At 37.8% G+C, this 20360-nt stretch overlaps 1 protein-coding gene and 1 long non-coding RNA gene across 6 annotated transcripts in view; one reads left to right on the top strand and one right to left on the bottom strand.

The window, feature by feature from the left end:
- Positions 1–10522, top strand: part of khdrbs2 (KH domain containing, RNA binding, signal transduction associated 2) — an 82842-nt gene extending 72320 nt beyond the window's left edge. Inside the window, exons 9-13 of one of the 5 annotated variants that reach the window (XR_015778506.1) lie at positions 95–178; positions 3575–3627; positions 6784–6877; positions 7972–8030; positions 10359–10444. Coding sequence is in view for 2 of the 5 variants with exons in the window: in XM_088086778.1 (XP_087942904.1) it covers positions 95–178; positions 3575–3627; positions 6789–6877; positions 7972–7999 (254 nt within the window). In the remaining 3 variants the exon portion in view is untranslated. Of the gene's footprint in view, positions 1–94; positions 3141–3574; positions 3628–6783; positions 6878–7971; positions 8031–10358 lie in introns of those variants that run through there. The other 4 variants (XM_088086778.1, XR_015778508.1, XR_015778507.1 and 1 more) reach the window with 4 other exon arrangements.
- A 108-nt stretch (positions 10523–10630) lies between these two features.
- Positions 10631–20360, bottom strand: LOC148187698 (uncharacterized). The gene is made up of 4 exons (XR_015778509.1): positions 20179–20360; positions 19694–19844; positions 12575–12695; positions 10631–12370 (listed from the first exon to the last, which is right to left on the bottom strand). It is a non-coding gene; the product is annotated as an uncharacterized LOC148187698 (long non-coding RNA).

Raw genomic sequence — 20360 nt, 5'->3', positions numbered from 1 at the left:
GGAAAGTTTACGGCACCCAAGCTCACAGTTTGACTTTGTGACAGCACAGGGAATGCAGCAGCTTTCTACAATGTGTGTTTAACTGTTTTTGCAGAGGAGGAGTGGGCAACTACCCGTCCCAGTCTCAAAGCCCCGGTTTTACGGCTGACAAGAGGGGGCTACAGAAAACATCCCTATGGTAGATACTGAAGGTGCTCCACATATGTGACCTCCACTTTCAAACTTTTTATATATTTTTTAAATTCCTCATATAATGTTATAACGTTTGCTTTTTTTTTTTGTTCGTCTCTTTCAGAAATTGAAATAAAAAATAACCCCATAAAGAACATAAAACCACAAACCTTAATATAAGCAGTATTCAGATTCATTAAGAATAGAGTCATCTTTTGAAAAATACAGAGAGGAAATGAAAAGAGACACTCACCCATGCTCATCTATGTACAGGAAGGTTGTTCATACAATTGGCTGTTTAAATGCCTTTTATTCCACCACCCCACCACCCCCACCCACCACTAAAAAGTGCTAAATTCAGATTTTTGAGATTTTACTATCCAATTTTTCCTTCCCAGTTAGGTCTAGATTTTGACAAATTAGTTTCCATTTATTGTCTTTAATGCAGTGATTATCAAGGTTAACTAGCAAACCACTAGAATGCCAGAATAAGACCATATTTTTGTCTTTTGAGATGCTCAAATTAGTCAACCATAGAGTCAGTTATTTTCCTATGGGTTAGCATTTAAGAACACATCATTGAAGTTGTCATACTAGCACTCTGACATGCTTTTCTTCTTGTCAGGACATTGTGAGACATCCCATGTCAGTTGTCTTCCACTATGAAACACAATAAAGACCCATAAAACAAACAAAAGTCTGTTACTCTACCCTGTAAGGGCCCTGACACACCAAGACGATGGTTGCCATTGGTCAGTGTTCAGTTGTCGGTGAGTGTCTGTTGCTTTAGTTTTTGTGGTGTGTCCCGCGACACCTTGTCGCCCATTGTTTTGGCCCATTCAGCATGTTGACTCAGTGTTGACTCTGTGGCGGGGCTGGCAGAGCCCATCAGTTAATGAAATCACTGGCAGTTCTAGTCAGAGCATGAAAAGATAAATGCAAGTGAGGAGAGCAGGAAAAAAAAAGCAAAATTCAAGAGGATGTGAGATCAAAAACAAACTTTTATTATTGCTTGTTTAATTGTTCATGCAGAAATGATCACAATTGTTTGTGTCATTGTTCATTAGCGCACAGGATATATCCTTTGTTTTTTCAACGTCAGGTTATGTTGATAAAATACTAACTGGGTAACTAGCATGTTGAATCTGCCCTTTTTGCGGTTTTGTTTTTGGATAAAGAATACAAATTACTGCAGCCCTCAGGTATGGAGAATTATTTCCTCTCATGCAGGTGAACAACATATGTGCTAACTGGCCATCAGTTGTAGTCTTTGAGGTGTGTTCATGTGCAGCTTTTGGGCCAAGACACAGGCGACATTAGGCAATGCAACAGCCGGCCTTCATCGCTGCTAGTTCTTAAAAGTTGGTTTGGTGTGTCTCGGCCTTCAGGGTGAAAAGTAGGGAGAAATTGCTTTCATGAATTTAAGTTTTTTTCAAATAATTACTCAAAACATACTGACAATTTTTTCATAGTATAAGAAGGCGGCACACAAACCCAACTTGCGGGTTGCCCAGAATAACTTTTCAGGCAAAATGAATCTTTAACCAGCCAGAGCTGCAGAGCAAATGTGATTTTAAATTTAAAATGAGCTTTTTTCAACCTCCATCACCTTTTTCCACAGCTCACTGATTGGTCTGCCTTTTGGCTCAGTCGGGTTTAAATGGATCTTTTCCAAACTAATACCTTATAGCAAAAATGTATCCTTGTGAGATTCAGACAGGCTTCTTTAAAGACAAAAATGTTTTCCACAAGTGTATTCATTACTTGGCTTAGTAAAGATAAATCAAGAGCAGTTTTGTGGGTTAATATGTCTCTTGACTCTTTTGCACATCTCTGTTGATCTGCAGAAGATTTACATCCTGATTTATTCCAACTGTGGCTTAAACTTTGTGCTCGATTTGCAGAAATCCTTATTATGGTGAAAGAAAGGGAACCACATAAACTTCATTCAAGACAACAAATGGAAACTTTTCCAGAACCAAAGACCTGAATACAAAGTGACTAAATGGCCTGGACAGTTCTTGTTTAAAAAAAAAAAAGTTTAATGTTGAGAAATCTAAATTGAACCCCAAGTTTCCCCATAACTGATTGCTATATGAACCTCTGATGACTCCACGGAATAACTGAGTTGATACCGCAGTCTAAAGCTAGTATAAGTTATATTGTGACTTCAAATGACATAAGATGTGAGATCGTTATCGTGCAAAACACTATTTTTTGTTTGGGTTGAAAGCAATCAGCAATGTACAGTGTGTAATTTATAATGCGTGCTTTGTTCTGTGTGTAATCTGTATTTGTACATAAAGCATTTAATAAAAACAACATAAACCTCAACACAGTGTGTAAGACTGTCTAAATAGGAGGCTATTGAGCTATAAATTGGTATTTTTTTATGCTAACATTAACATCTGCTTTCAGGTAACAGCTAACTCGTTTCATAAAGAAAGCCCACCAACGTGTCCCAAATGACTCATTTGTTAAATAATTTATATTCCTGCTCAATCGTCCTTGAATCTTTGATCACGTTCTTATTTGGAAACTAATAAATTTCTCTCCTTAATCCATTCTGTGAAGTTTTACATCATTAAACAGACACTGATTGACTCTGAGAATGATATGGAGTAAAAAGAGGTAAGAAGTCCTCATATATTATCATAATAATACACTCAGCATTTGAATCTGGCTCCTGAAGAGCATAATGGGCCATACAGGATGTACTAGATCTTGGTATTCACCCTCTGATAGTATGCACTCAGCGTGCTGTGTCTTTTATCTGCGACTCATCAATGTCTCTGCTAACCTCTTTCTGCATTTCTGTCATTTAACTTTGAGAAAGCTGTATATATGCACTGCAACCTTCCGTGCTTTAAACATCAAAGATGAAGTCCATTTTAGCGATTTGAATTCTCTTCTGTGATTAGTACACCTGAAGCCTGCCTCTCATTAAGAGTGTAGATCACGGGACTGAAAGGAAGACTAAACACTAAGCAGGTAACCCTAATAATAATACTAATTTAATCCTTAAATGCTAACTTCCACCTTAAAAAAAAGTAAACCTGCCCTTTTTAACCCCAAATAAAATCCCTTCATATATCGCTAACTAAATAGCACATAAGCAATTCAGATAAACTGTGATAAAAGAAATAATAATAAAAGACACTAAAATAATGTCCGGCAAACTAAACATCACATCAGTGATATAAATAAATGCCAAAAATTTTCATAAAATGTCATGATATTTACAACACCTTGAATTGGTTTACTTTTTTCACAGTGATGGAATGTATTAACTGTTTTGTGATATGTATTGTTATATTACATTGCATGCAGTTTGTCTATACTTGTTTGTTATTTGACAAATTAGAGTGACATTTTCCTCATATTGTTTTGTTTCTCTTTATAGTAAAAGAAACACACTGTTGTGTGATTCGGTCAAAGCGGAGACAAATGGAACAGGTGAGTGGAAATATTTACCACCAGTGTTGTTATTCTGTCACACTGTATGTTAATAACAGTATGTGTTGTCAGGTCCATTTCAATTTTAAATGAGAAATAATTAATGAAACACAATCTCACTCCCAACTCCTAAAATACTGACTCTGGTCAGTGGCCCTAAACTTCAAGATATGATGTGCTATGAACCCCCCTGCGTCAGTTTTGGACGCACAGGAATGGCGTGTCCGTTTATGCTATGCAATATGTCTTTTAAAAAATAAACTTTGGTTTTCAAAGGAAATGTACAGTTTCTGCTAGTTGAAGGTGGACAGTCTCTTTTCCAAAAATGAGCTTAAAATGTAGGTCAAACGCTTCGCTGTCTAGGTTTACTTCCTCAGGTTTAGGCAAGTACATGGTTCACTTTAGAGAAAAACATCATGGTTAGGCTTCAAAAAAAGTACATATGTTACGATTGTAAGTTAATGATATACATCACTGGCATGCTATGCTACACATTCAAGCACACTTTATTGAAATAACTTTATTTGTTGTTTGTGTGATCCGTCCACCCTGAGCGTACTTTCTCAATCTTTACACTGAGGTCGCTGCCAGGTGCATCTCATACTGCAGCTAAAGGGTGCGCCAGTATTTTACACCAACAGCCACTGACCAAGTTTTGGGATTTGACAAGTTAGGAGTGAGATCGGGAAATAATAGATAATCAGCAGGTTTGGCTCATTCGGCCTCCTTGATTGGTTTCATTTTTCTACTAATTAGGAAAGACTTTGACTCATAACAGACCTTCCTCTGTGTTAATGAGTACAAGTTTGTTTTATTAATAATTCTCTTCTACAGCTGAACTTGTCCATTTATGTTCTGTGATTAAGAGTAATATTTTCTTGTGTCTCACTGTCAGCACACTGTCAAAGGGCTGAAAAATAATTTCCAGCTCACTGCACACTCTCATGAAACCACCATTAAAGCTCATTTACATCAAGTGTTACAGTCCGCTGTTTTCATAACTCTGACATCTCATTAAAAACACAATAAAGCACCGACATGCAATTAAAATAATGGAAACAAAAGGGATAAAAGAAAGGAAATCTTACTAAAAATGCAATGCATTCAGAAGTGATCAATCATTTGATTAACACAGCAGAGTAGGGAATACTTGAGGCTGGGATGAAATGTGGTAAACTCACATTAATTATACATACAGAACGTAGAAAAACAAACTGCAAGTAAACAAAGATAATATTTACTGTAGCTACATTACATATTATTACATACCTTCATTTCTGTGAAACAAATGTGTTTTTCTCAATTCTTCTGCACCACTTATTTGCATCTTTGCTTTCTGCTGTTTCTGCTATAAATCATATTTGTGTGTATTTTTCAATCCAACCTGTGTTTCATTGCTGTGCAAATACAGCTTCACTTAATCCCCACGGACAGATACTGTACCTGCTGGCCTATTCATAATTCATGCTATTCTTCTGACATTTTTCCAAAGGCGCAATTCTTTTTGAAAATATATTCAAAGGCAAAACACCTTAATTGCACACTTGTTGTTAATGCATGACGAGATTTATGAACAAAGCTGAACCAGAAGGGCAAGACAGTTTATATTGGTGCTTAATTGTTAGAAGACATTACATTTTTTCCTGCAAGGCTGCATTAAGTCATAATTTCCCATATGTAAAAAGTGTACAAATATATGTACAATAATATGTTTTTTTTTAAATATTATTTTTTTATTATTTTTTATTTTTTATTATAAAAAAGCAAACTTATTTAACAAAAACAGCCCATCATCTTGTCATCACTCTATTGGACTGAGAACACTGATGGAGCTAAGTAATTTCTTTTTCAACTATTAACTAGCTTCTGATAGGGGTGGGCAATATACCGAATATACTTGAGGTATCGCGTCTTTTTCCACCTGCGATATATAAAATTACTATATCGTGGACATCAAGTATAAATTGTCCTGCGTTTTTATAAGCCACCAGTGTTTGGGTTCTCTCGCTCTCTCTCACAGACACACACACACAAAGCAGGGTTTGCAGAGCTCTAGACTATTTATTCACATTTTGCTACCATAGAGCACTGCTGAGATTTGCAAATATTATTAATATTTGAACTGGAGAGCTGTTCATTTGTTGCCCGCTAACCATGAATGAATCCTCACGGTTAAAGGTACCTCCAGCCTGAGATGAGCCTGGTCCTTCAAAATAAAAGTACCATGGATCCTGCTTTATGTTATTACAATAGTTTTTAAATTTCATTATGAAAGTACTTCGTTAACCTTCCTTATAACCATATTTTATTAATTGTTATCATAACAGTAGTGTATTCAACTTAATTACACAACAGCAGCTACTCTATTTAACTTTATTGTAACTGCAGTTCATTCAATCATTTTCTATTTTAGTAGTTAGCAGCAGTTTAAGGGATATGTGTGTGTGTGTGTGTGTGTGTGTGTGTGTGTGTGTGTGTGTCTTGTATCGCAATCTAGCCTTAAAATAGTGCAGTACTATTTTAAAGCCATATCGCCCAGCCCTAGCTTTTGATTAGTGTTCATCAAAATAGTATTATTAAAGGTGCTGTATGTATTTCAGAGCATTAATAGGGCCTATAGCAGCTAATCACTATATGTAAAGACATACAATAGACAAGCGCAGGACTTTTTTTCCTTTTCTGTAGTTTCCTTTGTAGTTATTCTGAGCTTGGGAAACAAAAGAGATTACTTTCTGCAAAAGAAACAATTTTAATTAACGACCAAGTTCAGTAGGAACAATCTATTTTGTTTGAATCAACAAAACTTAAGATTTAATGAAAGAACGTTCCTCAAAACTTTATGAAACAAATTCTGCTTTTAATCTCGGATAAAAGCAGCTCAGCTTCCATTTATATCCAACAGTCTTCTTTCATATATTATTATATAATGATGGGCCAACTGCCTCAACATGGCGTCCAAAATAATGGATATACATAGTGGGCTGAAGGTTTTTCTCTGCAGTGATGCTGAGATTGTTCTGTGATGAAGTGCTGTTCACTTGTATTGTACAATAACTAGACAGTCTAACCCTGCAGCTCTGTAACCTGACTCACATCATGCTCCCGTTGTCTTTCTGCAAAATAGCATTTTCTACTTATACTTGTGCTTCTTTCCAGAGCAGAAGGCGCGGGAATCTGCTCCCAGAGGACTGAAGATAGTGCTCAGCCATCAGACATGTTCAGGCCCTTCATCACTCAGGAAAAGAGCTCGGTACGTATTTCAAGTTGTTCTCCATAAAGCATCTAACTATAAAGCTGCCTAGGTTTTCCCTTAGAACTCCATTCTGAAAAATTTGTTGTTGAGGTTAAATGATTAATCGGTGAGTCAACTTAATGCAAAAAAGATGCAAAAATGAGTTAGCACTTCATGATAAAAAAAAAAAAAAAAACATATTATCATGCAGCATATATTTCTGAGGATACATTTTGTAAGTCAATGATGTGATATTTATAAAATAAATGTTAACAAAACAACAGGCTCAAGGGAAACTTTTCAGAGAAAATAAAGCAGCTCAGACAGTGGACTGGAGAGATTCAAAGATGATTGGTGATTAAATACAATTTCACTGTTATAAATAGAAATGTTCAGAAAGTGCCAGATTTAAAAGGAGGATGATTTAATTGCTCTGATTGAATAATTGTGAAAAGTTGTAAATATAATTGCCTATTTCCATCCTTTCTTAAAACTAACTCCCATGTTTATTTGCACCTCTGAGTTGGAAGTGATCAGTGTTGCTTGAAACTCTCTGTCTGCCAGTGATGTTCATGCAGCCTTTGCCAGAAGCACTCTCAGATCCATTTTCATAACAAGCCTGCCGCCAGCTCAAAACCAGCCAAGAGCCGAAATCCCAAATCCTGCTACGGATGTTGATGCGTTTCTTAAAGTGAATACTGCTGATAAAACTCTCACATTCAGATTACATAAAGGATTTTTTTTTTTTAAAAAAGGATCCATTACTCACTGTACATTTCTCTTGTTTTCCAAAAAGAATGTGTAAGTCTAAGGTGCTTAAAGATTTTGCAGCTGTCTTCACATCTCTCTGCCATTAGTCCACACACGGATCCACCGTGATTCTCGTCCATTAGGCAGTCCTAGGCTGCAACCTCAGGCACAATAAAAAAAACTGCCAGCTGTTTGTTTTTGTTGGTTTGCCAAGTTTAACACCTCTGGCAATATTGTTTATGCAGCCACAACGCCTTTAATAGAATACACATTAGTCTATTTAGTAAATATTCTCTGCTTATGCATCTGTAAAGAAAAAAAGATAAACTCTGTTTGAATTCATTTTTATGTATTGCACACAGAGATGAGAGGAAAGATGATGGAACATGAAAATGTGATGGCGAAGACAAATGACTCACAGGTAAGGAGGTGATTGTGAGTATCAGCTGTTACTGTTCACTATTAGCAGTAGGTGATCTGAGGGGGCAATAAGGGGGATGCCATGTCTGTTGTTAGCAAAATGAGAGAAAATGCATTCCTTCTGTTAGCCTGCCATTCCTCTCCATCCCTGACGAGGTCACTAAGAAGCCATCCAATCAGAACGCAGACCTATAACTGATAAATTATTGCAAATTATTCAATTATGACATCTCAGTTATTTCATTAAAAAAACAAAAACATTTAGTTCAGATTATTTTTTATACTGCACAACTACTTTCAGGTTCAAGTTGTATAAAATAGTTTTGTTTATAGTGGGATGGGAAACATGACCAACTAGTGCAGCAATTATAACATTCAGGAGGGTCTCTACAGTGGATATGAAGCTACAGCCAGCAGCGTGTTAGCTTATTTCAGCACAAATGCTGGAGACAGGAGGCAAATCTAACCTGGCTTCATAGTCAGTGTGCAGACATCAGAAGGTGTTAATTGATCTGGAATTTTCCTAAAATGTAGCGCAATTCCTCTCCCATTGGACCAAATCTTACTCTGCTGCTAGGCTTTACCAAATAGTTTGAAGCTTTGAAGCCTCATGCATAACATTGACATTTGAATTTTAAATTAAAATTTGAATGCAGCGCAGCTCCTTTTTTCACATCTTTTCATTTTGTTTAAAAATAGTATTTCTGCACAGTTTCAGATAAAGTTTAAGCTACACTAATATTTAGTATTACACTCTTTGTAAATTTAGATAGACGTGGTTGCTGCACAGGATTGTTTCTGACTTGTGTGATCTGAACATTTCCAAAAAAGATAGATGTAAACATTCCCCAAATTCACGTTTTTAAGTAATGGAAAAATTCTGCTTCAAACCATTTTTGTTGGCCTTTAGCCTTTAAAAAAACATAATTCGCTCTCCTACTGGCTAAACACAAAGAAAGGTATGCATCTGTATTAACAAGGTGATCTAACAGCAATCCATCAGCACCATGTACTTCTTTTTTTCATTACAGAGAGTTGAATTCAAAAAGGCACTTTATTTAAAATAAGTATTGCCTTGTTGAAGGATATTTTAGAGTGATGATGTCATAGAATATGACGACAGACATTCAAAGTTTTATTCAAAGATCTCAACAGAAGCTTCGACTTTTAAAAACTGACACTCGGTGCAGCCCTATCTCCTAGTGCTGTCACAGACTTAGTAATGAGACAAGAAAAGTAGAAAAAATAAATATGCATGATTGAGAATAGAGCTGATACCAACACATTCTGCAGTCATGTAATGACACCATCTGCTTGTGGGTTCAGACTGGCTGAGAGAGAAAAAGAGAGGGAGACAAACTCAGATATGCAACACGCTGTACTCGCTAATTCAGTCAACGGCTGTGTGAACAAATAAATGATGGCTGCCAACTCTCATGCTTAGTGCCTTATTTTCTCCAATAATTGCACCTATTTGTTTTTAACAAGACAATAAAAGCTCATTTGAAAAGGTTGAGGTGAGAGTGAGGAGGTCTATCTCCTTCCATCTCCGTCTCAAGGACAAGCTGATTGTCTCTGGCTAAAAGCTGCATCTCCATACAGAACGTCACCCTGGATGTCAGACGCGTGTTGACAGATTATAACTGGGGGATTCATAAAGAGACAGCCGGTGGATCGGGGGGAATTACTGTACTGCATTTGATGCACACCCAGCCAAAATGTCAGACTCGGGGCTCAAAGGCTCTCTGCATATACAAACTACTGCAAACCAAGGACAGAATGTCATTTGTCATACATCCTCAGAATCCATTCAGACAGATGACAACATGCCTGTCATATGAATAGGTCTACAGACTGTTATATAGACTGACAGGAAATAGAAATAGAATTTTTGGAATAAACATTTTGGACTTGGTTGCTTTGGAGATGAGAATCATAGCTTTATATACAGTTATTGCCTGGAGGCAGTTAGCTTAGCTTAGCATATAGACTAGTCCAATCACATATCCATTCATAAAACCAAAATTTTTTTTAAACTTCTTTTTTATAATATGTTAATTTGTGGGCTTTAGGCTGATTGTAGGCTGGTTTTATTTTCCTTTGTACAGATCTAATCTAGTTGTTTTCAGTCTTTATGCTGAGCTAAGCCTCTCCTGTATTTAGCTTAATATTCAGCGTATGGTATAGTATCTTCTCATCTAATCTTTTTTAAGAAAGCAAATAAGTGTAAAATGTCTACCTATTCTTTTAAAAATGTACATGTATTTTGTTCTATGACCTTTTTCTACTTTTGGTATGTAGAGTTTCTCTTTTCTTCTCTGTGTTGCAGGTTCTTGAGTGCTACGAAGACGACAATAAGTAGCTTTCCTGGTGGACAATAAAATTTTTTACTTGTGCTAAAGAATCTAAGTGTTATTTTGTTAACTGTAAAAATGTTTTCAGATAAGAACATTTTAATTTAAACAGTACAACTGCGCTCAAATTACCTAGGAAGTCGGAGGACAGAGCTGGTAATGACATCACAACCAAGTTTACTGCGTTCCACTGCATCAAGTTGAAAAACCACGATGCTTTTAGCAATACCAGTTCAAACCAGGTTAGCCTTCAGTAGCATTACACTGTTTATTGTGCATATTAACACTGTGGCAACATGTCCACAGACAGAAGTTAGACAGTACTGTGTTTAAAGGCATGTAAAGGCCCTGACACACCATGCTGATGTGAGCATCCATCACCCTAGCCACTGCGGTGTGTTATACTCCGCTGGCCCTCGATAGCTTTTTACTTGCAAAGCTTCAGCATTAAATGTCAAATTGGTGAGAGCAATCATGTTGATTGGCTGTTCAGCTAAACGCACGAGAAGAGAAACGAAAGTAACAAAAGTAAACAAACGTCAAGAGGAAGCACGGTTGAAACAAACTTGTTTAAGGTAGGATAATTTTTCTTTAGCCACTGAGCTCTTTAGCAGAAACATTTTCTGATGGTTTGTGTTGTTGTCCACTGTCACACCGTAAATATGCTTTGTTCTTTCAACATTGCGTTGTGTTATTAATTTGCTAACTTCCAGTTCCTCTTTTTGAATAACAATTACAGATGACCATCGTCTGCTGGTGTGGAGTGATATTTCTTCTCAAGCAAGTGCAGAATCGTTGGCCATCGGTTTAGTGTTTTCATGAGCAACTCTTTGGCCGGGATGTGGCAGCATGAGGCGGTGGAGCAGGGGGATGTCAGTTTGGTGTGTCTGGGTCTTAAGAGCATTTAAATGAGACACAAATGAGACAGGAGTGCTAATAAACTGTATATCACTGCAGCTTTCACTGTGTTGATCCACAGAGCAGCCATATTGAATGCTGAGGTCATGGTTGGGGAGGTTCCTTCGACTTTTCGAGTCAAATTTAGAGTTAAATCCGACTGTGTTCTAGTTGTAATTTTCCAACTGGGAGCTCAGAAACTCCTACTTCCAAATACAAATGGACAGTCCATGCTGTCCTTGGAGCAAAGAAAAAAAATGTTTTTCCTTCTGAAGTAAGAAACCGGTTTTTAGCACAATGTCACTTCTATTCAGTTCTATCAACAATATTCTGAATTTTGGCCTCAAGTAAAAGGATTCAACTTCGGAAATATATAAGTACATCTCAACAGAATTGCACCCTATTTTAGCCGTGTTGTCATCTGGCGGCTGCTGTCATTACCAACCCGAGTGCAACCTGTGTCTGTTCCTAGCTTACTAATAAATGGTTCACTTAGTGCTGCCAACATGAACATGTTAGTTCATTAAACAAGTCGAGCCCACTGCTGGCGTTCTGGCCAACTGTCACAGCTACTTTACGAGTCCAACCCGTCAGAGCTGCCGGAATAAACTTCAGCAGCCAGACACACCTCACACCTCATGTCACTTTCTGAGTGGTAGTTATAATGAATGGTGCCGTCTGCATCTCTACATATGGTACGCAGTGATTAACACTTGTGATTGATAGAGGCAATGCAAGCATCCCACTGTTTAAATGCTCACGAATCGCTTCTTTCTGAATTTGTTTATATTTGATTTGCAAAACAATAAATTGATGGCCTCATAAACCAGGCACATCTCAGCTTCTCGCAGCATGCTCAACTTGAACAGCTTGCAAGGCTAACGACTCAGATTTGAGGCACAAGATCATCCATTGCTTATCTTTTTGGGTGAAAAGGGATTTCACGAATCTGCTCAATTGTATAGCAGACTCATTTCATCAAAACATCCCACCCTGATTCTGGCATTTGTTTAATTCATTTGCTCCATGACATACACTCCTCGTAGCCTGTCAGCCGGCGCAGCGTTTATCTTCCTCGATATCGCTTGATCTAAATATTGGAAACACAAAGACACCAAAGTGGGTCAGGATCTAGGCGAGTACCCAGAAATGTTCAATGATGCAAAAACAGTGCATGGTTATAACTCTAACACACAGCATTTCCCCCCAGCCAGGGACGGGTACCTGAGCAAACTCAGCTCTGTTTAGACAGCTGCTTGATGAGCCAGAATAGAAAATGAGGGCTTATAATCACCCGAGTCGAAAAGGGCCTCTTCACCGGCGTAGCACTTGTGATGAAATGGTGTGCAGAGTCAGAGTCCTTGACGTGTTTTGATGATTCTCATGTTGTTCCCCTTGCGACAGCAGGCTGGGATCTAAGCCAGGTGACAGAAGGTGAGGATGTATAGCTTGAGCTGCAGTTTTAAAGAAGTTGTGTGCTACTGTCGGCAGGACTACTATATCTGATCTTAACTCCCTTTTTGCTCAAAAGCCGGCCCCCTCCAGCTCATTAGAGCTATTTTTGGAGAGATGATGAGTTTTGACATGTTGTGTTGCTTTGTGCGTGTGGATAAACGAAGCAGCAAGTGATTCAGGCTAACTATGTTTTCTACTGATGAAGTCATTGAGTACACAAAACGTCTTCACAATTACAGAGCTGTTTTGACGCGCAAGATTTTGTTTGCTTCCTCGTAACATTGTGGGGCATGTTTTGCAGGATGTAGCGCTCCCGGAAACATTTGTAACAAGATTACATAGACTTTTTTAAAAAGTCTCCCAAAAAAATACAATATTTCCACGCAAAGAGAATAAAAATCGACATCCATTATCATAACTGTTTGGGCTCAAGGTGTGACTTTGCATGAGTCTCCCTCTCAAGGAAAAGTAAACCAATTCTCTCTGAATAATGTCTTCAAACAAACAGAGGAGTCTGAATCTCTTCCCAATGAGAGTGTTTTCATGCATAATGCAGATACAAGCTGCTAAATACATCTCCATATTCAGATTACAAATAGCTATTTATGAATAAACATAATATTTCCTTGGCAACTGAGCTTCTGAGGACCAAAAAAGGCAGAAATAAACAGGGTAAGGTGTTTGTATGCCACAGTATCTTTGATGAAGATGCTAAAAAATCCATAGCTTATGCATATTTTTCACTAAATCTAAAGAGGATCAGACATACAAGTGTAACATCAAATCTGAAAAGGATTTACTGTGATATTTATGATACATATGGTCTGATTATTTGCCCTACCAAGATTCTAATCTGTGATCACTCTGAGTATACATAACTCAAAGCTGAGTTTTAGTAAGTCTCTGATTTTTCAATTAATCAGTCAATCAGACTTTATTTGTATAGCACTTTTCATGCAAACAGACTGTAACACAAAGTGCTTCACACAGTAATATGCTAAGTAAATATTTTAAAATGATATATGAAGTATTAAAACTGTAAAACAGATGAAAATGTATTTAAAAAATAAATGAATAAATTCAACATAAAATAAAATAAAATTGATTAAAAAAAATTAAAGGGTTAAAAAATTAAAAGCCATCCTAAAAAAGGTAGGTCTTGAGTTTGCTTTTAAAAATATCTTTTACACCTTATTCTTCAGAATTACATGAAGTCAAGTGAACTCTAAAAGCTTTCATTGGAACTGCATTGGAACTATTTTTTTTAAATATCGATTTTTGGGGTGAACTGTGCCTTTAACACCCAGAAGTTGTTACATGGATCCTCTCATATTTTGCATGCCTTTCCATCTCATCACTGCTGCTTATTACAGCCTCAGTATACAACAAACTGATCTTCTTTCACATGGTTTCACAATGCAAAATAAATTCATGTTATTATTCCAGGTGAGCTACTCCAATCATGGAAATCCAAAAGTCCAATCAGCTTACAAAACTACATCTAAGATTGTTGTAAACGATGAAGGCACCGCAGGTACCTCTCGTCTGTTTTCAGCTCTGTTCTGCCGTACATACCCCCATGAGTTACAGTGCAAGACGCTATGTCGGATAAATGCCTCAGACAGGCGAGATGTAGTTGTGAAGATGTGAAGATGTGTATGTGTGTGCTGTGATGTAGCTGTCAAGATTCAGAGTCACGGACGTCCCCGATGAAGCCTTTTTGTTTTGCCTAGATTGTATTTCTTTTCACAGCCGAGGAAATGATACGCAGTTGTTGAATTCGATCTGGATGACAAAAAGACCTACAGCGACTATTGCTCTGAGGGCAAGGTGATCTTTCTAGCCCACGCGAAAACAGCGGCATATTGATTCAGCTGTTGATTGTCAGCCAAGGTCGTGTTCAAGTCTTTTTGTCCCCCTATAGTTTAATGAAGAGCATATGACAAGGTGCACCTTCTATAGGGAACTCTTTACAGCAGAACAAGGGAAACTCATTAGATCAGACACATCTCTGCAAAGGACACTGAGGGCTTTTCACAATAAATGACAGTCAATCAACCACTAATGGGCACACTAGACGAACATGCAGCACGCAGGGAGAGCAAAAATGCCAGAAATGACATATTGCTTAGCTATTTTCAAAACAGTTAATGTGTCAACTCTGCCACATTCAATGTGTGAGAACATGTGGTAAGAGGATGCTAATATTGTCTTTACAGGTCACACTCTCAGTATTGGAGAAGCTAATTTGAAAGCATAGCTTTGCAAGTTACCAATTACTTCACAGTGGAAGAAAGTAAGACCTTAAGACCTTAAGCAAAACTACCCTGCCGAGAAATATAGACTAGTTAGGAGCTAAATTAGCATTTTGTCTCAAGTGAAAGAAGCACACCTCATTTCCAGAATTGAACAAAAGGCAACTATACAAGAATGGTGTATAGAGGTACTTTCTAAGTAACACTTTTCTCAGTTCTTAACTTTAGACCTTTTTGACCATAATGTGTAAATGGAAAAAGGCTAAAAAAAAAAGTCTTCTAAAAGTAAAACTGTTTTGATGAAAATGTCATTATTTGATAGATTATCGTAAAATGATTTTGCAGGTCTCTTGTTGCCTGATTTGATTGTCTTGTACAGATTTTGTTGCTCAAAGGCAACTCTATACAAAACAAGATTAGACATTATGCTGTGGGGTCACAGTGATGTAATTCTGAAAGCAAAAAAAAAAAAAATCTCTTTGCAGCTTGCTCAGAAGTTGCTGGCTCAAATGTGCACACGTGTGTGGCCTACCACAGCTGAGACATCAAACTCTAGACAATTATCGGGCTCAGAAAAACAGCAGTTCTCTGTAGTGAGTGCTGCTGGAGACCCTGTGAAGATGAAAAATGCATGTCAGTGGTGAAAACCCCAACTCCCCAAGGGGTGCTGAAGCTATGAACCACAAGAAAGAGATTAACCAATGCAGCTGCAAGAGAGAGAGGTGAGCTCCCTGTTCTCCCTCACTCTCCCTCTCAAACTGATCCTCTGCAGAATGATTTATTTTTTAATAAATGTTTTATGACAGGTGCGATTTAATGGAGCAAATAATTTGTGTCAACTTGAAGGGCCCGAAGAAAGATTTGTTCTCACAATGATACATTCAGTGCTTTTGAGAGTACAAAAGCTCTAAAACTGATGCATTTACACAAAACATCGACATTTCGTTTCATGATTTTCTTTCTGTTACCATGTCTAATGGTCATGCCAACAAGATAGAGCACTACATCCTTTGTTCTTGCATTTGGCAGAATTCTCCTGATAACAGTTTACAGAGACAACATGAAATACACTCAGCGACTAGCTCTGGCTCTAGTAATAGCAACTTACGAGCTGTAACCAAAAGAAGATATCAGGTACATTATTCATATAAATGTTGGCTTCAAATTGAAATGGATGGTGTGAGACAAAACGCACTTTCAAAGCCTTTTATCTGGCTGGAACTTAACAAGCTCTACCTCTTTAGGAAAGTGTCAACATTGAAAATAAGTGAGAAAAAAACTTCTTTTATCATCGATCTCAAGAGGGTAATCTGGTGGACTGCTGTGAGCTCCAGCTCATCAATCCATCAACGTCGAAGAGGAAATCCAGGGGATTGCTCTAAACTCTGGTTCCTCAACACTCCCATCTTTTGAATTCTTATCTACTGTCTGTTCGGAGCTGACACGGACCTAACTCTGTGTCAGCTCATGAAGCATCAACAAGCTCCAGCGCCCTGTCTCCGCCGACACTCCCTGCAGGGAAAAAGGACGGGCACTCAGCTGGTTGATTGTCAGGGCCATTATGTCCCTCCAACATTCCACAGTCCCCGCTTCCACAATTCCCTCCATTAACAAGGGTTTGCTTTCCACTTCCCCTTTGATGTGTCACACTCTGCTGCAGATTTGTTTTTAATATGTGTGACTGAATCCACTTAACTGGTTGTGAGAGGAAGTGAGAAGACGCTTTCCTACAGCAGCCATTCAATGCCAACGTTGCATCCACATTCTAGTCTGTTACTGAGTGTTATGTTAAATAACAACTGATGAGATGAATCATCTTCAAAGAGGCAGCCATTAAAATGTATAAAATTAACTGTATGTTGCACACGCAGGGGACAAATCTGATTAGACAATCTCCTGACAAATATGCGGTGTTTTCACTTGAAGGAATAGCAAAACATTTTGAAAATACAAGTTTACTTCCAGTTTTGCTGAGAATAAGATTAGAAGATCAAATAGTGCTCTCATATCTGTCAGTCAAATATGAAGATACATCATCCAGCAGCCAGCTATCTTAGCGTAACACAAAGACTGGAAAGCAGGTGGTAACTCTCTTGAGTCCTGTCATCACAATGTGTAGAGGGAAAGAGTACTACAATATTGTGCTCAAGTAAAATGTTGTTGGCATTTTATTTAAGTGAAAGCAAAAGCACTAGTGTAGAAATGTACTTAATAAAAGTAGGCTGCAAACTTAGACATTTTTTTGTCCAGCAGCCGAATGGTGAATGAATGTTCACATTTTACAGGTATCTCAATAGATTACCATTGTTTTTTGTTTGTTTGTTTGTTTGTTTGTTTGTAGCCACTTGGATAATTTACCAGCATTTGGCTAGTTAATGGTGCTAATTTTGTTACCCTGGAAAAACTTTTATAAAAAAAAGCTCAACTGTATTCTTAATAAATGTTGCATTTTTAAGGAGGATATAATGATGTAAGATGCTGCTTCTTATTCTGGAGTAATTAAACGACTGTTTAATTAAACATTAAAATTAAGTGCATTAAATGTCAGTCTATACACAAGTGTGACAACATCAGCAACAAAGCAACAAGTGATGTCTAAAGAACAATATCAAATGTCCTTTTCTGTGGAAGTGCACTTGGCAGCCTCAGCGTACAACTAATAATCAATTACTGCTTTTCTCAGTGTAGCCTCAATAGACTTTACAAGAAAAGCAATCAATTTCAGTCAAAAAAATACCACAATAAATAAAAGGTTTATGAACACCACGGCAGGTGCACAAGCATTGTTAAACCAAACAAACAAAATAGTCTGACACTTATCATAGACTAAACTGTGGAATAAAACATCTTTAAATCAGAGAACATGGAGCTGAATTAACAATTATCTCGAAGCGGCTGCAGCCACAAAAATACATATTAAAGCAAAAGAAAGACTGCACACCGTGTAGTGTGCACACACAACACTACACTGTAAGGCTACACAGTGATTGTTGACGTTTTCATCCGTACAGTGAGTTGAATGAGTGTGTTACTGTACTTATACATGCACTACAAAGTCCTCCTCAAGCTGCTCCAGGTTCAACCTCTCTGCTCGATCATTCACATTACAACACCTAACCAGTCCACTCAGTCTCTCTGTCCCACTGCATTCCTCAAGGTTTTCAATTGCTTTGGAGCTGAATGAGCCTCTACAGTAACATCAGGGATTAATGTCACAAACAGCAAAGATACCTCACACACCTCACTGAAGGGAAAAGTCCCTTAGTGAATGAAATATTCACCACTACAGGATCCACCATGAGCATTTTGTGTGGCGCTGAAGGTATTAACAGATAGCTAGGACCAGAGTCTAGGTTCAGAGGAGCAGTTTGTAACTCATACTCAGGAAAAACAGACTAAAGGGTTTGTTTGAACTGCCTTCTTATTTATATAGAAACATTTGTAGCAGACATATGCATAAACTGGTCCCAAAATCACACATTTTATATACACACACTCACACTCTTCATTCATCCCAAACACATTTTCTATTGCCCCCAGGACGCTGGGATGCCGGCTGCTACTAGCTATCTCGTCACACAATAGTGAGATCACAGAGCCCATTTGCCAGTCGTTGTTTTCTTCTTGTACATGCTCATTAATTTCAGTTTTTGGCCGTTAGTCTCGAGCCCTGCTTTTTAGCCTGCACAAAATTGATGCGACACAACAGAAAAACATCAGCCACTGCCATCAGTGAATGTCATCTTACTTGCCGATAGGCTGATGGCAGTCAATAAGCAGAATGTCGGCTGTTGCATCCCCAGTATTTTCCAAAGTTATCTCATTTTGGTTTAATTTAAACCTATTTGAGTTTATGAGACCCCAAGGGATTAGGTGATTCTTTGATGCAGAGTGGGTTCAAACTGCTCTCATGTTGAGAAGAAACTCACTGCTGTGAACTGGAGAGCCTCCTCTGCATCCACAGCATCCTTGCTGTACATACAGTTGGGCAAACTTGCTGCACAACAAAATCTATCATTAAGGTTATTAAACAAGGCAGATCTCTACCTCTGGAAGTGGGAACAATATCATGCTTACATGGATATGTTTCAATAGGGCAGGATCATCATAAGGCACATACAAACTAACAAGAGAGGCTTTGTAGAAAATGATCTGTTATGTATTGCTGCCAACTACAGTATGTGTCCTCCCTGTATCCACCACAAATATATACAGGGAGAACTTAATACTAGCAGCTTGTATCTAATTGAACACCATTGTGGATGCACCTTTTTTTTATGTGGGTTTTTCTTTGATTTTCTGTATTCTGTTTCATTCACTATTATCTATTTTTAGCTATCCAGTTTGATATTGTTAGATTTGTGTATGTGTCGTGTTGAATGTTTATTGTAGTTGTAATCATTCTCTGAAAACTCAATAAAATATGAATCATAAAAAAAATACTTGAGTTTAAGAGGTAATTTGAATGTAGGCTGTTCCTGTAGGCTGTTATTTAGTTTTTTTGAATCAGGGTTTTTTTTTTCCTAGTTAGGTCAATTTAAAGAATTAACTTCTTCTTTAGTTTGTTTAACCAAAAGTTTGTTTCCACAGTCAGGATGCAAATCAAAGATTTCACAGATATAAACTCAAATTTCTCAACTTGGTGTGTTAATGTTCCTTTTGTTATTGCTTTCCTAATCCAAATACTAAAAGTTTAGTCCTACCATCATCCAGGTGCATCGGTGTCAGCGTCCTGGTCCTTGGAGTGGAAGTTGGTCCTGCATCCGTCAAGATATCTCCAACAGGTGGCTCGCCATCTTTGCTGTCCAGCTTGGTTTTGCAAACATCAAAAGCTCCTCACAACTCAAACCTGGCCTGTTTAATAACAGTGCGATAAACACACACACGTTTTAGTCTTAACGTATATATCAAAACAAGGCACCGGAGGACTAGCAACTAGATTACAGGTCAAAAAAAGGTAATGTTGAAAAAAGAGCGGCGCATTCACGTCACTTTCAAAACAAAGCTAAACTTGACCATGCCTGTTGCACGTACTTTTCACTTTACACAAACAACGATACACAAAATGTGTACACAGTACACAATACACAGTGTCTTAGCTTAGAGAGGGGCATTTTCGGCTCAACATTGAGCGTGGAAGACCAAGGAAACGGCATGCTAATTGACGCCGGAAACGTTTTTAACTTACCAAATCCGGCTTTAAAACTTGAGCAAGAAGAATCCAGAATCCAGCAAAATGAAGTGAACGCAAAATCCTCTAAAAATGTACAAATTTTACATTCCTCAGACTTGCCTCTGAACTCCTGTTTACCTTTTCCCAAACTGTCTGCAACTCTTGTCTCGCGCATACAGTCAATTGTCTCGCGCTAC

This window comes from Plectropomus leopardus, chromosome 13 (genome assembly GCF_026936395.1).
Source record: "Plectropomus leopardus strain MGB_pleo_1.0 chromosome 13, ASM2693639v1, whole genome shotgun sequence".
NCBI classification, from domain to species: domain Eukaryota; kingdom Metazoa; phylum Chordata; class Actinopteri; order Perciformes; family Serranidae; genus Plectropomus; species Plectropomus leopardus.
Note: the sequence above shows the minus strand (reverse complement) of the source record. Positions and strands in the feature narration are given on the sequence as shown.